General features: G+C 45.5%; 1 protein-coding gene across 4 annotated transcripts in view; it reads left to right on the top strand.

The window, feature by feature from the left end:
* DPYSL2 (dihydropyrimidinase like 2) overlaps positions 1-17,282 on the top strand; it is an 87,188-nt gene extending 69,906 nt beyond the window's left edge. For 2 of the 4 annotated variants that reach the window (XM_056861003.1, XM_056861005.1), the window contains exons 8-14: positions 40-160; positions 4,739-4,895; positions 5,754-5,895; positions 8,219-8,389; positions 10,775-10,954; positions 14,947-15,112; positions 16,828-17,282. In XM_056861003.1, coding sequence (XP_056716981.1) covers positions 40-160; positions 4,739-4,895; positions 5,754-5,895; positions 8,219-8,389; positions 10,775-10,954; positions 14,947-15,112; positions 16,828-16,919 — 1,029 coding nt within the window. In that variant the 3' untranslated portion in view covers positions 16,920-17,282. Of the gene's footprint in view, positions 1-39; positions 161-4,738; positions 4,896-5,753; positions 5,896-8,218; positions 8,390-10,774; positions 10,955-14,946; positions 15,125-16,827 lie in introns of all 4 variants that reach the window. The other 2 variants (XM_056861002.1, XM_056861004.1) reach the window with 1 other exon arrangement.
* Positions 17,283-19,546: the final 2,264 nt, after the last annotated feature.

Genomic DNA, 19,546 nt, shown 5'->3' with positions numbered 1-19,546 from the left:
CTTTTTATTCCCCCCTCCCCACTTCCCCCCCCTTTTCAGGTTGAGGCTGAAGCTGTGAACCGGTCCATCACCATTGCTAACCAGACCAACTGCCCCTTGTATGTCACTAAGGTGATGAGCAAAAGTGCGGCTGAAGTGATAGCCCAGGCCAGGAAAAAGGGTATGTTTCTATTAATAGATGAAAAATCTTGTTAATTCTTCCCATCTTCCTTTGCCAGTGGAGCTTTGCAACTCTCTTTTGGGCATGTTTAGTGTCCACTCTGGATTTTATAACTTTCCTAAACTTCTCATGAGGGACTATTCTACAGGCCGAACAGCTTCTTGGGTTGTTGCCTTTCCAGGCCAGGTTTCTTCTTTTGTTCTACCGCCCAGTGCAGTTGCCTTGGTAATGCCTGTTTGCAAATACTGAAGTTACTGAGTGCTTGTTCATCTTTCCTCCTAAATTGGCCCCTTCCTGTTCTCTCAAATCTCTTCAGACTTTCATTTGCCCAGAATCAAACTCATTTTCCAGATGCAACTACAGAAGACTCACTCAGTCAGTAACAAGATCAAAGATGGAGATCGATCGTTGGCCCAGTTCAACTCCAAATAGGCCTCTTTGGAGTCTCAGACTACCAAACAGAGCAGGGCTGTTGGCTTAGTAGAGCCAGCGTGGTATAATGGTTAAGAGCGGTGGTTAGGAGCAGTTGACTCTTAATCTGGAGAACCAAGTTTGATTCCCCACTCTTCCACATGAGCTGCCGACTCTAATCTGGAGAACCGGGTTGGTTTCCCCACTCCGCCACATGAGACCATCTGAGTGACCTTGGGCTAGTCACAGTTCTCTGTGAACCCTCTCAGCCCCACCTACCTCACAGAGTGTCTGTTGTGGGGAGAGGAAGGGAAGGTGATTGTAAGCCGGTTTGATTCTTCCTTAAGTGGTAGAGAAAGTCGTCATATAAAAACCAACTCTCCTTCTTCTTAGCCAATGTGGTTTAGCTGCTAGCATATTGGACTTGGGAGACCAGATTCAAATCCCCATTTGGCTCCCTGGGTGACTTGGGGCTAATCATCCTCTCAGCATGAAATGGAAACATTTCATCTCCACCCACCCCCAGAGAATGGCAGGGTAATAGCCAGGGATGTCTGAAGGCAATACTCTCTTTTATGGAATGAGGCAGTTCTCATAAACCACAGTCTATGGCGGAAGGAATCATACACCATTGGAGCAATTTTGTGAAGCAGTTGGCGTGCAGGTCTGGGAACTGCAGCAAGTGAGCAGGTGTGGACAGGGGACCACTGAACAGAGGTACCTGTTTATCACAAGAAACTGCAAGGAGGAAGCAGGAAGCTTGGAAGCGGCAAGAGTGGGATTAAGGCAATCTGGTGAACAGGAAGGGAGCCAAGAAGAGAGGGTAATGTAATGGTAATGCTGAGATGAGAGACTACATCTCCCAGCAGCCCCGATTCTGATTCTGACTTAAGAAACAAAAAAGCAAGTGCTTCTTCGGTCAAAGTTGGAGTCAGAATCGGGCTGCTGGGAAATGTAGTCTGTAATTTTGAATGACCATTAGAGTAAGGAAATTACAGGTTCTGTTCTTTCCTGACCCAACTGGGAAGGCCCCTCATTCACAATTCCTTCAGTTCCACACCAGGCCACGCTGAGCCTCATACTCATGCCCAAGAATTGACATCAGGGAGGAGTTGTTGACTTTGATGGACCGAGGGTCTGATTCAGTATAAGGCAGCTTCATGTGTTCATGCACATTCTATAACTTTCACCCAGGTTTACCACCAAATGGCTGTCCATCTGAGAGCTGCAGCCAGTCTTAGAGAAGCACCATATGTGATGGATCTGGTTTGCAAATGTATTCTGCTGCAAGCACTCTTCATTATTTTGAGCCATGCACTTACACTTTATTTTATTCTATTTACTTCATTTATACCCCACAGTTCTCCCCAATGGGGACCCAGAGTAGCGTAAGCTGTTCTCCTCTCCTCAAGGTTATCCTCACAATTACCCCCGGAAGCAGGTTAGGCTGAGAGTACGGGATTGGCCCAGGGTCACTCAGAAAACTTCCATGCCAGAACGGGGATTCGAACCATCATCTGTGAATCGGCCTGGTGTTTATCTCTGCCAGTTGTCCTGTTTGTAGGACCCAGGGGGCCAAAATGAAGCACCCTCTGCTGTAACAAAGCATTCCTTTTTCTGAATGTTAGCCTTCGGGGAATTGCCGTTCATGCATCAAGAGCTCCTATTTCCTCTCTTTCAGTAGTAAAGCCTGATTAGTTTCTATTTAAGGCATCCCCGAGTGTGGGTGGTTTTAAGCTGAAAGGTTTTGTTTCCTCCCTCCCTGCGGACGGAGGAATTGGACTCAGTGTGATGCGGTCTAAAGAAACCCAAATTAATGAGATTGCTTTTCCGTCTCAGGGCGGGTGTTGGGGGACGAGCCGTCCCCCAACACCCGCCCTGAGACGGAAAAGCAGTCTCATTAATGGAGCCCATTGTCATGCTGGAAATATTTATTTCTGTTTCAGCGGTGTTTGATTTCTCAATTGTGATCTGCCGGGGAAACAAATTTCCCACGAACCCAGTGACACTCCACGAAGCTGTAGCTTCATGATGAACTTCATGTAGCAGATGGAATTTGCAGCTACAGGATGTAGTTTTTGACAATTTGATTCCCCACTCTTCCACATGAGCTGCCGACTCTAATTTACCTCACAAAACCCTCTGGGATAGGTTAGGCTGAGAGAGAGAGAATGTGTGACTGACCCAAGGTCAGCCAGTGAACATTATGGCTGGTTGTAAGATTTGAACCCAGGTCTTCCCAGTCCTAGTGCACCTTTCTAACCATAACTCCACACTAGACCGATGGAGAATTGGAAGCAACAGAAGCAGCAGCAGCAGCTGTGAAAACATGCAAGGGGGGGAGTAATTGGGCCAGCTGGGTAGAAAAAACAGTATCTTTAATATCCAACATGCTTTGAATACCAGCTTTCTCAAGGGAAATGTTGTTCTGAGAATGAACAGTTAATTTATTTAAAACATCTCTATTCTGCTTTTCTCAGCATGCAATCAAAGTGGCTTACAACAACAGAATTGGAGCAGAGTAGCAATAAACCTGCACTCCTATATAAATAAAAATGGAATGTGTAATGTAGAGTTGTATCCAAAGACCATGAGCAGAAGCAAGCAGCAGCTACTAGTTTAGTAAACTCTGGCATGAGAACTTGTGCGGGTCATGCAGTGTTAGAATTTGTAGGCTGTGTAACAGTTCTAGTGCCCCCCCCCCCACCCCCAGGAACAAAACCTTGCTCTCTCTAACAAGAGGAAGAGTATCTTTGGATTTTAGTTTCGTTTTTTTTTCTTGTGCAGCATTCTAGGACCAGGTGTAATATGGCCATTCCATGAACAAAAGACACCTTCTGCATGGACTTTTACCAGCTTGCTAAATTGTTATAATACAAGCCATACATCTTGATTAATTTGCCCATGTACGCAACCTAAGCACATTTTTTCCTAGTAAATGTATTGCATCACTAATTTTAAAAGTTACTCCAGGGAGAGTTCACTAAGGCCCAGTTGAACAAAGGAAGGTTTTGCATCCCTTCCAGAATGCACACAAAGAGGAACAATTTCTCCGTTCCAGAGGGAGATTGTTCCATAGCTTGGAGCCGTGGCTGTAGACTCCCTGCTTGCAACAGTAGCTGTTTGGGTACATAAATAGATGGTAACTGAAATGTGGCATTTTGGTGCGTCTCATTCAACCATCTCCTGTCTCAAAATATATTTCTCTAACCTAGTTAAGACCGTGTAACCAAATAGGTTCAAAATTATGTTTGAGTAGGGTTGGACCCTGTCAGCTGTGACACATCCATTCTTTTCAATGTATGTTTTCCTCTTTTTCTGCCTCCCTTTTTACACTGCCTGTCATGGCAGCTGCAATCCTGGCTTCCTTTCGCTGCTAGTTCCAAAGAGTTAAGGAGGCAGTAGGGAGTTGCTAGGCCGCTGCCGTATTCACTTGGGACATACACAGTGACTAGCAAAAATTTGCCTTTTAGGGGAGGGGCTGTGGCCTAGTTTGTAGAGCATCTGCTTGGCTTGCAGAAGGTCCCAGGTTCAATCCCCGGCATCTCCAGTTAAAGGGACTAGGCAAGTAGGTGATGTGAAAGACCTCTACCTGAGACCCTGGAGAGCCGCTGAGTAGACAATACTGACTTTGATGGACCGAAGGTCTGATTCAGTATAAGGCAGCTTCATGTGTCATGGCAGAGAACTTTGGAGTGATCCATTTGGAGGTGAGCTGACCACTGGACCTCATTTTGTCATTGGTCTGAGCAGTTTCACTGTCTTGAGTTTGAGGACTACATTAGACACAACATTGTTCTCTGTTGATTGAGTGAGAGATATACAGCTGCTATACATCTTTGTGAAGAGTGGTGCCCAGTTACAAAAGCAGTATGCTGACATGGTCTCAGGCTGACCAGCCAGTATTGTTATAATGGTTAGATTGCTGGACTAGGACATGGGATATCCAGGTACGAATCTCTGCTTTGCCGTGGAAACTTGCTGGGTGACCTTGGGCCAGTCACATGCTCTCAACCTAACCTACCTCCCAGGATTGTTGTCAGGATAAAACGGAGGAGATGGGAATGATGGGGTATAAATGAAACAAGGAACTGTGTAATGATGTAGGAGTATGTCTAGTGTCACAATGGCTAACATCAACCCTGTTGGTATCCTCTTGAATCATAGGCACTGTGGTGTATGGGGAGCCCATCACGGCGAGCTTGGGCACGGATGGTTCACACTATTGGAGCAAAAACTGGGCCAAAGCAGCAGCTTTCGTCACCTCTCCACCCCTGAGCCCTGACCCCACCACTCCCGACTTCCTCAATTCTCTGCTGTCTTGGTGAGTCAGAGGGGCTCTTCCTGAGCTGGATGCTTGTGCTTACCTCTAAAGTCTCTATCAAGAAAAGCTTTTTAAAAAACATATATAAATTGTTAGGACTGGGCTGAAATGAATAGGGGTTCACAAAACTGGGGTGAAATGAATAGGGGTTCACAAAACATTTAGATCTACCCCCTTCCAACACACAAAGTGCTTCCTCTGTTTTGGTGATAGTGGGGTGGGGAGATTGCAAAACAAGAGGTGATCTGCATGAGAACAAAGAAATATTACCCTTGGTTTGCTTTCATGATGTCATCGGGCAGCCAAATCTGATGGGTTTCATAGTGCTGTGCATGATGTTATCATGCTGAGAGCCAGCGTGATATAGTGGTTAAGAGTGGTGGACTCTAATCTGGAGAACCGGGTTTGATTCCCCACTCGTCCACATGAGATTGTAAACCGGTTTGATTCTCCTAAAAAGGTAGAGAAAGTCGGCATATAAAAACCAACTCTTCTTCTTCCTCCTCTTCTGCCTCTTCTTCCTCTACTACTACTACTACAAGGCTGCCTAGTGATCCTTGATTGGATGGATCACATGTTCAGAAAGAATGGCCCTCTTTTAAAAAGTGGGGGAGGGGGGACACTTTAAGCAACTTCCAAGAAGGTAGTATCCTGGCATGAAATCTGGGAAGGCTTGAAAGGATAGCCCGCTGGCATAAAATTACTGGAAATTTGACCTCCCTCCTCCCCAAATAAAAAGCAAATGTGTTTTTTGAATGTTTCATATAAACAACTAAACAAGGGAGGTGGTGGTCTATAGAGGGGAATCGCTGTGGATGGAACGTCTGTCAAGTGCACACCTTTTGTCTTTGGTTTTAGTGGTGATCTTCAGGTCACTGGCAGTGCCCATTGTACTTTCAACACGGCCCAGAAAGCTGTTGGAAAGGACAACTTTACTCTGATCCCTGAAGGAACCAACGGAACTGAGGAAAGGATGTCCATCATCTGGGACAAGGCTGTGGTGTGTTGCTTTGACAGGATGTGGGAGGGAAGAACTTGGTTCTTTTGGACAATTCTTAAGTGACAATACTTGATATCCTCGGTCTGTTCTGGCTCCTATTGAATGTGGTCGGTTGGTCAGTGGCATAAATCCACCATGTCTGGTGAATAAATTCAACTCGGGTCAGTCAGAAGCCTCTGGGTATCCAGACAACGAGGGCTTTGAGATTTCCAGTGCGTTCCTAAATGGAGTTACTTCAGTCTAAGCCTATTGAAATGCATGGGCTCAGACTGGAGTAACTCTCCTTAGGAATGCGCTGTTTCTGTCCTTAACCGGCCCTTGTTAAGTCACCTTGAGCAGACCAAGTAGCCATCTGTCTTGTGATTTTGTATGCTTTAGCATGTTGCTGAGCCATAATTCAGAGGAGCCTCAGGTCTTGGATCGAGCCGTTTATCTGGGATGCTCAAGGGGGTGGGGGACCGTTCCTTACTGAAATGTTGAAAAGGGAATAATGACGCCTTGAATTCCAATGTAACGTTTTTCTCAAAGCTCAGGGTGTCTTGCACACACATAGCAGTATTCCTTAACACCCCTGTATTGTACACCAGTGATGATAGTCCCACATTATGTGTGGGGATGGGGCCGAGATTGAGGGAGGCTTGCCAGAGGACCCCCAATGAGGTGGCTGGGCTGGAGAGAGGCCCTTACCTCCTGCTCTGAATGGCTGTGCTTCACGAACTCTCAAAAGAAGAAGGCACAGTTGCAAGCCAAGAGCTGCAGCTGTGTAATGGGTGGAAGGCCTTGGGGATTAGCAGAGAGGAAGAGCCTGATTTTGCTGTTGATCTGGGCACTGACTGTCCCAAATTGTGACAAGAATTTCAGGGAAGGGCTGGGCACTCTTGAGCCCTATTTGATTATTCAGCGAAGAGCTAGCATGTGCTTATATTGCTGTTGAAATTAATTGGCCTTAAGTGTGCTTAACTTCATTTGGATCCGTTCCCTTGGAGAAATTGACCCCAGCTAGGTATGGTCAGTCATAGTCAGTGACCACAAGGTCATGTAAGGCCATCTGCAAGGGCAGAATTTCTGTTGAGAAGGCAGCAACATGCAATAGATGTGTTTTTCTGCAAGATTCTTGGCTCGCTTTGTGCTGTCTGATTTGGGTGGAGTCATTTGGTATTTTGTTAAAAAAGATTTTTTTTGGGGGGGAATTCAGGATTTGAAGATATTTTGTTCAGTTGGGATCTTATATAACTTGAACCCAACCCTTTTTCATTAAGATATAGAGAGGTTTTCAATCAAAACCTTTAAAAACAAAACAACAGGACTGTGCCAGTGAAATCCTTCCCTCTGCCTGCCAATTTTGGAGTTCTGAGTTCCCTGATCTGGTTTGTAGAAAATTACCAGTGCATTAGTAATGCTATTGCTGTGGCTTTGACTTCTGGACCCGGCTCAGGTCACTGTACTTCTAGAATTTGCAGTGTTTTTCAATTTGCATCTTTCTTGTTCCTCATAGATTCCCATTGAATGTAAGCACACATGGGCATTGATTAAAACGCCAAGCACAAAGAAGTCAAGACGCAATTGCTTGGCCACATCAAGGTTCTTTTCTGTGCAATATGTGCAATTCTCTGGTACATTTCCATCCTGATCTCCCTCCAGGGAGTTCAGAGTGACATACATAATTCTCCCCTCTCCATTTCACCCTCACAACAACCTTGCGATTGTAGGAAGCTGTGAGAGTAACTGGCTCAAAGTCATCCACTGATCTTCTTGCCAGGGTGAAAATCTGAACACAAGTCTAGTTGATGCTCCAGCTATGGCACAACACTGATTCTCCTGTGCACTGTGCACTTTAAGGGTGGGGGAAGGCAGTGTGTGTGTATAAAGTGCCTTCAAGTCCCAGCCGACTTATGGCGACCCCTTTTGGGGTTTTCATGGCAAGATACTAACAGAGGTGGTTTGCCAGTGCCTTCCTCTGCATAGCAACGCTGGCATTCCTTGGTCAGTTCTCCCATCCAAATACTAACCAGGGCTGACCCTGCTTAGCTTCTGAGACCTGACGAGATCAGGCTAGCCTGGGCCATCCAGGTCAGGGCGGGGGAAGGCAGAGACCCCATGAAACAGTATGAGCACTAATTAATTAGAGACAGTTTTTTTCAAATTAAACTGGAAGGCAGGCAGAGAAGAATGTAACCTTAATGGAACTGAGTCGGGTCGTCTGGGACCTGCTATTAGAATGTTCCCAGTCAAACCTATCGACACCTGCCATGTGAAAAGGCCTTTAAATATTGATTTGCTGTTTCTTTGCTGTCCTGATTGGACCGTGATCCTTTCTTGATAGGTTACTGGTAAGATGGATGAGAACCAGTTTGTGGCTGTGACCAGTACCACTGCGGCAAAGATCTTCAACCTGTATCCACGGAAGGGACGTATCGCGGTGGGCTCTGATGCCGACCTGGTGATCTGGGACCCCGACAGTGTCAAGACGATCTCTGCCAAGACTCATAACATAGTAAGAGAGTGCTTTTGGTAGAACAGTCTCCTATCTCTACTCCAATCTTGCTGTGGTTTTGTAAAAGAGCGGGGGGGGGGGGAAGAAATACAAAGGGAGCTTTTAAGTAAGGGAGAATTTCTGCTCAGCATTTTGTATTTGGTAATCTGGAAAGAGGTTATGCAACATACGTAGCTGCTTTTATACCAGCTGGATTATCCTATGTGGACAAGCCAATCCAGTTATGACTGACTTCCGTGTGCAACATCCAGCAATAACGTGGACTTGAGCTATGGCCGACCGTTGGTCAATGTAGCCTAACATTGTCCTTATGTGACTGACAACCAACTGGAAAGGGACTGTGAAACTGATACTTAGGCAGCACGGACAGCATGAATGTCCTCTGATCTTGTGATCCTGAAAGAGAGCGGGAACAGCCACTGCGTGGGCCTGTTTACATCTCTTACAAATACTGGAAGCAAGCCATGTGAATTTTTTCGGGAGGGGGGGGGAAGCCTCCTTGAGCTATTTTCCATTTCTTCATGAATACTGTTATTCAGTGCAGTCCTAAGCAGAATTGCAGCCTTCTCCGCCCACTGACTTCAGTGGACTTTTAAAGGGTGTGACTCTGCTTAGGATGGCACTGGATTTGGACTGAAAAGGAGCAGGGATTTCCTGCAGGCAAAGGCCAATGAGTGTTTTTGAGAAGCAAGATGGAAAGCCTCTTTCACTGGTAGAGGGCGCTTAAAAGTGTGGCTTATCACCAAACAGTGATGGAGATACTGTTGAAAAACTATGTGAAGAAAATAAAACGGATGCAGCACTGTAAGGATGAAAGGCATGGGTAACAAACAAGGGAGAGTAAAAAATAAATAAATCACAGCATCTGATTCTAAAGTGGCTCCTCCCCCCCCCCCCCCGTCATGAAAGCAGTAAAACTAGGCAAGTGATGATTTTAGGCTTCAAATATGGACCTGCATGGGAAAGAATGAGTTGTTTGTGAGATGGGATGGCATTTGAAGGACCACAGAGCAAGGTCAGCTTCAGTGTTCCCAAGCATCGGATGATCATTTGATGTCTGAGAATATTGTAGAATTCTCATAACAATTTTTTTACTGATTCTCAAAGCAATTTTCATTGGTTCTCAAAATAATTGACTTCTGGAAGGGTATATAAAGGGACGTAAGATTGTAAGAGGTTAGATATTCTTTGCCAGGCATGCTTGCATGCTGTCTGTCTGAGAATTATCTGTGGGTAAGAGATATCTCTGGGTATCTCTGGGTACCCATTGATGGGTATGTAATTCTATTGTATTTTTCATTGTAATGTTTTTTTACTGTATTTCAGATCTGTAGTAATTTGTTAGTCTGTTAGATTTGTACATGTAATCTAATTTTCATATATTTCATATACATTAGAGGTTTTTTTTAACTTTTTCATTAATAGTATTGAAGCATTAACAATAAAAAGGAATTCTAACACAATTCAAAGTTGTGTCATTGCTTGAAGTGGCTGGTTAAGTAAGATAACATATTTTTTAGTGAAATACAAGATCTAGAAACATAGCCACTTATCACAGCAATTGATCTGCTTCAATAATGAGTCCTGGAAGGGTTTTCGAACTGTGTATGGGGGAGAGTGCCGATAAATTTCATCACTGGTTGATGTTACACACATCCGGAGCTGCGGAACTGCAAGAATGGTTTTTATTTTGGGCCAGCTTGTGGTCCACTTTGACTGGCTTTTGAGAATACCACTTGAAGGCCTTTCCAGGCTTATGATCCACAGGGCTGGATCCTGCAATCCATCAGCGCAAAGTCATGATGGTCATGGATCCTTCCCACATTCCCCTCTTCTCCGCCATCCCTTTTGACCAGAAAAGTTGATAGGATCTGTGTGGACCAGTGGTTCTCAATCTGTTTCCTTCCTGTGGCCCCCTTCCAACCTTGTTTCCTTCCTGTGGCCCCCTGTCCTACCGGTAGAAAGGTAGCTATTCAAATGTTTTGTTTGTAAATAGCCAAGGAAAAAAGAAGCATAAAGGGCCACACAAAATGCACTCAGCAATTTTCACCCTTGGAATATCTTGCCCCCCCCCCGGGGGGCCATATGGCCCCAGGTTGAGAACCACTGGTGTAGACTAATGCCCACATGGGTCAGGAGGCTGGATCAAGGAGGGGGAAGGGGGGAGAAATCACTCTCCTGCAATTTGGGTCAGTGGAGGGGCAGTTTCACCGCTAAGTGGCTGTTAGTCCATGTCAGTTCTGTGACCTGGGGATCAACTTTCCTTGGGTCAGAAAGGGCTGTTTTGGGGAGGAGGAAGTGGGAAAGACCCCAGATTTTTTTTAAGTGGAGATGGCTGGTGTTTCTACACGGTGAGTCTTAACTCCTCTTTTTCACCCCTCGTAGTCTGTGGAATACAATATCTTTGAGGGCATGGAGTGCCGTGGGTCACCATTGGTTGTCATCAGCCAAGGGAAGATTGTGCTGGAGGACGGTAACCTCCATGCCACTGAAGGTTCCGGACGATACATCCCCAGAAAACCCTTCCCGGATTTTGTTTACAAGCGGATCAAGGCAAGGAGCAGGGTAAGTGTTCGTGTGAATGTGTGTTTTTGTGTGCTTTCGGGTCCCACAGATTTGCAAAATGGCTAGGTCTCAGGTTCTGAATGTTGAGAGAAATTGGGCCAGAGCATTTTGCGTCTTGGCAAAAAGGTATTGCACCTGCCAGTCTATTCCTTTGCAGTGGTTTTGATGTCAAGAAGGAGGCAGATTGCAAAGATGAAAAGGTTGTCTGGGCCTGGAGACACCACCATTTCCATGGGGGCTGAATTAACTAATACACTTTCCTCGGGTACATTCCCAGGTCAGATTGACAGATGTGCTCTGGAAGTTTCCCAGGTGCTTGCAGGCCCAACTCAGAGTGGTACCAAGACACATGGGGGGAGGAGAAGCTGAAACCTTCCCCTGGTGGCATTTCCCCAACCAGAAATGGCTCCAGGGAGCCACTACTTGCCCCTTGGGGAAAACTTAGTGTGTAGCTCATCAGTACACATTAAGTTTCCCCGGCAGCACACTTAGGAGCTCTCTGAGGCTGTTTCGGATCTGGAAGATGGTGCAGAGGGTAATAAGTTCCCTTTCTCCTTGTGCTGCAGACCTGATCTGTATTGGGCCTGTGAACACCTCAGAAGCACGGAACTCCATGAACTCATCTGTTGACTCGACAGGGACGTACTGAGGAATAGTGTGTTGTGTAGTTACAACTCTGCATTTTGGGGGCAGATTCGGGGCCAGGCAAGACACCAAAAGTACTATGAATGGACCTCCTAGTGTATTTTCACCTAGGGGGGTTTTGACATCCCTTTCAAACTCTGCTTGTAGGGGGTCCAGTTCTAATTGGGACTGTTGCACGAGGGAAGGGGATTTAAGCCTTTCCTCTGATTTCCTGGCTGGAAGTGGTCCCACAGGGCTTCTCTGTTCCTCATTGGAATCAAGCTTATGGGCATCGATATGCACACCCAGAAGGGTGAATAGTAGCTCCCCAGGGCCCTTTTGGGACAGGAAAAGGGTACAGGAAGTACACATATCCCCCCCCTTGTGCCAATTCTGATCTGAATTGGTGTTCTGCAGTCCTGTTGTTTTTGAAGTGAAAAAACCCACTGGTAGCTTAATTCAGCTTCCGGTATCAGATATGGTTTGCCCCCATCATACATGCTTATTCAGCACTTGACGACCTGCCCCCTTGCACCGATCTAATATTGCAACTGCAGTGTTCGTATTGGCTGACGCTGAATGTAATGAACTGGAGTCGGTTCATGCACATACACGTGCCAAATGTAGAGCAACCAAGTGATGAAAAGCCAGTGGTGTGTATGATGTTCAAACTGATCCCAAACCTAAGCCCTGCTCAGACGTTCGATTTTTCTGCTCAAACCACCCATAGTGGGAATGTATTACGGTACAATCCTCCTGATAATACATGGTTGCCATTTTGTGTGAACAGGCATATCTTCATGCATGTACAGCTTCAGTGTGTGCATATCATGGAATCATAGAGTTGGAAGGGACCACCAGGGTCATCTAATCCAACCCCCTGCACAATGCAGGAAATTCCAAACTATCTCTCTCTCTCACACACACACACAGTGACCCCTACTCCATGCCCAGAAGATGGCCAAGGTGCCCTCCCTCTCATGATCTGCCTAAGGTCATAGAATCAGCATTGCTGACAGATGGCCACCCAGCCTCCTCTTAAAAACCTCCAGGGAAGGAGAGCTTACCACCTCCCGAGGAAGCCTGTTCCACTGAGGAACCGCTCTAACTGTTAGAGAATTCTTCCTAATGTCTAGACGGAAACTCTTTTGATTTAATTTCAACCCATTGGTTCTGGTCCGACCTTCTGGAGCAACAGAAAACAACTTGGCACCCTCCTCTATATGACTGCCCTTCAAGTACTTGAAGATGGTTATTATATCACCTCTCAGTCTTCTCTTCAGGCTGAACATGGGTAACACATGTGCCCATTACACATGGTTGGAAAACCAAAATTCAATGTCTTATCCAGCATTCTTTTTTTTGGCGGGGGGCGGGGTTCAGATCATTCACTGGGTATAGGAGTGAAGGGGATCTTACACACATGAATGTGCTCCTGTCCATCATATGATATGTGTGTCATGAGCCATATATGCTAATGCAAACTCCTTCCTGTATCATATTAGCAGAACATACATATATACAGCCTACATTGCATGTTGTGTCACCAGTGTGTGACGCGAGAGCTGGCGGATTGTGCCAACGTCCAGGAATGACCACCAGAACCACTAGAGCTTATAGAAATGCAGTTGTTTATTTACAGTGCTAAATACACACTCTATCCACCATATCTCCCGACACAGACTCATGGAGTCTAACACTTATATACATAATGCCACCATCAGGCATCAATTAGCAGTTCAGGCTGAGTCACCCTACAGGTGCAACACATCACCTCAGCCTCTGGCCTCAACTGGTTCTGGCCAGTGTAATCAGGCCTCCTGGGGGCTTTCCAGGCCATGACATCAGCCCAGGTTGACAGTTAGATCCCCTACATCTAACTCTGCCTGCCAGCTAATATGACAGCCTTGCATATTCCAACAGTGTGCTGGTGAGGGATTGTGTGTCCACATTCCTGATCTTCCACTATGTACGTGTGATCTTTGGGCCATGAGCATATAGAACTAGCTCTAATTCTGGATGGACAAAATGCATTATTGAGAAAGAGGTAATGCACTAGAAAACCCTTATTTTAAAAGTCATTCTCTTTACCAAAAAATAAAAGAACTTGAAATGAAGTTACAGCCTGATCTGAAACAAAAAGCTAGGGCTACCTTTTTTTGCTAAAGGTCTCCATTCAGCCAGCTAGCCGAAGCCAGAAACAAAAAGGAAACGCGGATAGAATTCACAATGAAGCATGGCTTGGTTTTCTTCTTCGAGCCAGATCCAGTTGTAAATCAACAGCCCTCTGGTGAAATCAATGGGGTGTCAACAAAGTACAATCGTGTAATTGTGCTTCTTGGCTAACATGCTGCATGCGCTCTCAGAAGTGGAGCCAGATGGACGTTGCAAACACTGCCCTCTGCTGGCCAATATAGCCTGGTTGATATTTAGCTGCTAAATAGAGCAGAGTCAGATTTGGAATGCTGATTTTCAGCACTATCAGAAAATTTGGTCTATGCTATTCCATTTGGGAGAGGTTCACATACAGCCAGGACAGCGTCTGCCAATAGAAGTTCCAGTTAGCTTTTTGAATATATCCATTTGAACTGTAGCAGTTTTATGCTTGGAACCATATTAAGGATTGAGGGTACAAAGGCATCCTGCTTCCCTGAATGTTGGGAGGAATGGGGTCGCCCCTGTGCCACGGCTGAACATGTACACGGGAGCCTAGTAGCCAAGTAGGGTGTATGTGCATACAGGTCATATAGTCAATTCCCGGATACTGTTGAGTAGTCAGCCATGCGATCTAGAACGTCTGTGCTCAACTTTAAGCCTTTGCAAAGATGTTCAGCAGTGGGACAGGCTTGCTGAGTGGGAGAAACAGGTAGGCATTACCTTACTCCCCACCATGTTATGGGGAGTGGGCTACTGTTTTATCTCCCAAGAGAGCCAGTGTGGTGTAGTGGTGTAGTGGTTAAGAGCAGCGGACTCTAATCTGGAGAACTGGATTTGATTCCCCTCTCCACATGAGCAGCGGATTCTAATGTGGTGAACCGGGTTTGATTCCCCACTCCTCCACATGAAGCCTTCTGGGTGACCTTGGGCTAGTCACAGTTCTCTCTAGAACTCTCCCAGCCCCACCTTACCTCACAAGATGTCTGTTTTGGGGGAGGGAAGGCGATTGTAAGGCACTTTGAGACTCCTTAAAGGTAGAGAAAAGCGGGATACAAAAACCAACTCTTCTTCTCTTCTTCCAATCAGTTTCCAAACAGGTCTCAGTCCTGGTAGTGGATTGGAAGGTATATAATCCACTCTATAACGTGGGTTGAAGTTTGATGCTGTGTAGGTTTTCTCTCATCTCTCTTATGTGCTTTTCCTTGCTCCAGCTGGCTGAGCTGAGGGGTGTGCCCCGAGGCCTGTATGATGGGCCTGTCTGTGAAGTCTCGGTGACCCCAAAAACAGTCACACCAGCATCTTCGGCCAAGACCTCTCCAGCAAAGCAGCAGGCCCCGCCTGTTCGGAACCTGCACCAGTCTGGATTTAGCTTGTCTGGTACATACTTATGTGAGGCTAAATTATTATGGTGAAATCTTCCATTGTTTTGTTGACTTGTCTTGAATTCCTCCTCTAGCTGCATTCACTCCCACCCCAGTACTGTCATATGCCAGTACAGTTTTTTTTTTTTTAGAGGATTGTTGTAAGGGAGGAGAAGAATTTTAACTTGGGACTGAAACAGGCATGATCCAGGAAACTGATGATCAAACCTGTTTTTGTGTTACGTATCTCCCCACAGAACACAATAGGATATTTTGCTGAATCACAGTAGGGAGTAATAGCTAATCTGTGCTCGAGATTCAGAGAGGCTCTGTTTTCCCTCCCAGTACACTGTAACTTATGCTGTCACCGTGTGACAAGATCAATTTGGAATCTTATTTTCCTGAAGAGGAATGTCTGTTTTGCTTAAGGTTTGGAACTAGGACCTTTTAGCAAAGGAGCTTTGTGCATTTTTATCACGTGCAAAGAGCCAGCATGGTGTAGTGGTTAAGAGCAGCAGACTCTAATCTGGAGAACTGGGTTGGTTTCCCCACTCCTACACATGAAACCAGCTGTTCTCCAAAATTGCCCAGTTTTCCCACTGGAAAATTGAAAGATCCTCAGACTTTTTATACTATACGTTTTGTGTATGAAAAACTTTGCCTTAAGAAGCACTTCACTCATTCCAAAAGAGAAGAATTTCGTAAGAATCTTTTAGTGCTACCCCAAATTTCCCAATTCTTCAATCAAAATTTTAAAGTAATTAGAAAAAAATGGAGGGGATGTGCGTTCCCCAATTTTCCCCCAATCCCTCCACCCCCAGTGTTCACATCTCTACATGTAACAAACTTCTACGCTTTGGCATGGTTCAATTGCAGAATATATGTGGAGCAAGCACAAACCCAACAAAGAATGGTCTGTAGTGGCTGACAACAGCATATGCCTTCACAACATCCTGAGATTTTAGGGCCACTAACTTATCCACGCAGCTTTTCAACCATAATTAGTCCCACAGTGGTTCACACTCATAGTGAAATCACAGTGAATTTGGAGCTGCAATCAGCAATTACAAAACAAGCAAGCAAAATGAAGCATTTATTGACAATGAAATTAATTTTGAACTGTCTGAAAGGAAGGGAGGGCAAGGTGGCTCCCTGACAATAAGGAATGGAATTCCATTACTCAGGACCACCACCAAGAAGGCTCTGTTCCTCATCAATGGTAGTTTTAACTCCTTTGTAGACCATAGAGTGGGGATTAATAAACAGTACTGAATACCCATTGGAGATCACAGAAGGAGGGTGTTCCCTCAGACGTTAAGGATGTTCACACATTCACAAGACACTGTGTCATCCTTAATGATGTAAATGATACTTGAGCTATATTTTTAGACAGGACACATATCTCCATAGTAGAATTTAACTTCACTTCCTGTAGGGAACATTTTTGGAAAAGGGTGGCTTCTTTAACCTAGAAACACTCTTAATCAACTACATTTCCCAGGATTTCTCCTGGTGGAAGTACAATCACGGTTGCGTGGGCTTAAAATTGATGTAGGTTTTTTTTGTTTGTTCAGGTAGAGTATGCCAGATTGCACTCTCCATTGGCTGGAAGCCTGATAAGGTTGAACAGTCTTGGAGTGCATTTAGACAAACTGATTAATGTGATTACCATCTGTGTGTGATCTCGGTGTCTTCTTACGCCTCTTTCTCTCTTTCTCTCCCCCTTCCTAGGTGCCCAGATTGATGATAATATTCCACGCCGTACTACGCAGCGCATAGTGGCGCCACCTGGTGGACGTGCCAACATCACCAGCTTGGGTTAAAACAAAATTGGCCGCTTAGCGGATCATGGGTGTGGGTGGGGCACTTGAAGACCCTTTTGATTCTTTTAGAGCCTGTGATGGTTACTGTGGGCAACCAGTGGGTAAGGCCTAGTTGAGGCGTCAGTATCCCCCCCCCAGTCACTTCGTTGTCAATCTCTTTCCCCCAACATCTTCACAGAACCTCTTCACTTTCCTCTTTCTACACATTTGGGAACAAACCCTGTTTTTAACATGAAGATGCAAAAAAGGAAAACGTTAAAGAGTAGAACTTGTGGCTTATGTTACCATTAACATATTTTCTTTCTTTTCTTTCTTAAAAAAAAAGGAAGGATAAAGTGAATTTCCTGGGAGCTGCCATTTTTTTTAAATGAAGGTATGGGTTTAATTGTTGAAAAGAACAGCAAAGCAATTCGAGGGTTTAAACTGGATATCCCTTAAACTGGATTTTGCAGTAGTGCAATGTAAAAGGGAACATGGAAATGATCAAAGACCAAATCTCTTCACACTTTCCTTTCTCTAACTGGGAAGGTAACATTTGTGCTGCTACGGTCGGCCCCTCAGTAATTGGATTGGGGCAGAGGGAACATCTCCCATCCCATTCTTCTGTTTTTATACTTTTATTTCATTCCGGAGTTGAAGGGTCGTTTTTTGTTTTTTTTTAAAAGGTGTATGTGTGAGTTTGCTTGCTCCCGTATGTTGTATTGTTGTGTTTTGAAATGCCTTATTTTGGAATGGAGCTCTTTCTTCATCTTTCCTAGTGCAAAGTTGAGCTGTAGGGTCCCCGTGGCACCACCACTGTGGATTCTGCTGTCACAGAAATCTGGGAGTCTTCAGTGCGATTAGCCAAGAACTCAATACTGTATCAGCTCAGTCTTTATTTTATATTCTTCATCTGGTCCTCTGCTGTGCTGATGTGCCAGATCCTGAACTTCAATAATCTTTGCCCCCTCTGTATCTCACTGGGAACCAAGCTGATCTCTATTGGTTGACATCAACCTCTACTGAGATCCTTCCAAACAATTGACTCTTCGTTTGGTGGCTTGATTCTGAAAACCTGAGGATCCAGCTTGCTGCCAAAATGAACCTCCTTTTCATTCTTAATGCTTGCTGGTTTCCCTCTACTGAGAAACCTGGTCACTATATAAAGCATGGTGGTCCTGCTAGTCTCAGCACTTGTCGATAGAGGGATTTCTTTAGGTTTTCCCTTTTTGGTATTTGTGGATGAGGATATCTGCAGGGATTTATAGCAGGGAAGTCTGGGGCATGGAAGACTTGTATATCCTTTCCGTGTCCCCCTCCAGCCTTCCTCTCCCTTTTCCCGTCCTTGGTCAGTGAGCACAATCTGCAAGCTAGTATTCCTTGAGTGGAGGGTGGTTTGGGGAACACTGGCCAAAGATCCTTCTCCTTCTTTGGAGGTTGTTAAGCAGAGGCTAGATGACCATCTGACAGCAATTGCTGGTTGTGTGAACTTAGGCACTTCATGAGAGGGAGGGCAGGAAGGGTTGTGTCAGCGTTCGGTGTAGAAGTTGCTTTTCGACTCGGATCCCTTGCAGCTGTGTCTGATGCGGACGGAGCCAGCTGCATGTGACTTTGCCATGGGATCTAAATGTATGTCGGTTATTACATTCAGATGTCCCAAGTATAGTCCCCTCTGATCTTCTACTGTTGGATGTTAATGTGATCAGTCCTCATGAAAGAGCATTCAGGGGGGTTTTGTGGCTCGCCATAAATTTAATTTCATTCACTGCCAAGACCACGTCATCTCCTTGCTTGGTCCATCGCTCTTGGTTAAATTGGTGTATCGCCACATGCATTTCCTTTATGTTTCCATTTATTAAAAAAAAAAATCCTGAGACCCAGACACATATTTGCAGGACTTTTTGAAAGGGGGAAAAAAGTGATCCAGGCCAATTCCTTTTGTCTCCAGAGTCGAGTTTCAAGGTGCGGTCTGCATAGGTGGTTCCACAGCCCAAGTAATGGGACAAGTGCAGACCAGACTTGGTTGGGCAGAGGCAGGATAGAAATCGAATAAATGAAATAGAAATCGAATAAATGAAATAAAAGTTCCACGGTAGCTAAAGGGGAGGGGGATGGTGTATGAGAGGCGGCAGTGTTGAGGGTGTCGAAGGAGATGAGACATTGGGATTTCCATGCAAGCTCCCCACCCCATGTTTTTTCCTTGTAAATTGCTGCCTCGTGGGGTCCCGGTTCAGATTGGAACAGCGTAGGAGGAGAATGTAACTTTTTCTCAACCTGAGTCAACTGTTCCATGAGGCTTTTGCAGGTCGAAAAAGGTTCCTAGGAGAAAGTCCTGATGGGACTACAGTCCTGATCCAGTTCTCCCCACCTTCCCCGTGGCTTCTGTTTGCAACGAGAACCACTTGGGGAAGTCCTGGCTTTGGAGCCTTCCTCACGGCCGCCCCAGCACTTTAATCGTTCTGGCCCACACCTGCACCATGGCTGATACAAACTGACCTGGATCCCTGTGGCTGCGGACCATCCACAGTTGAGCCACCGTTACAAGCAAAGGTTCCTTCTGAGAGAGAACGCTTCCCGTACTCCCGGCTGTTTGCTGAGCTCAGGGGTATAGAAAGCTGCGAGTTTGAATCCTCCCTGAGTTGCTGAGA

This window comes from Euleptes europaea, chromosome 14 (assembly GCF_029931775.1).
Source record: "Euleptes europaea isolate rEulEur1 chromosome 14, rEulEur1.hap1, whole genome shotgun sequence".
Taxonomy (NCBI): Eukaryota; Metazoa; Chordata; class Lepidosauria; order Squamata; family Sphaerodactylidae; genus Euleptes; species Euleptes europaea.
Note: the sequence above shows the minus strand (reverse complement) of the source record. Positions and strands in the feature narration are given on the sequence as shown.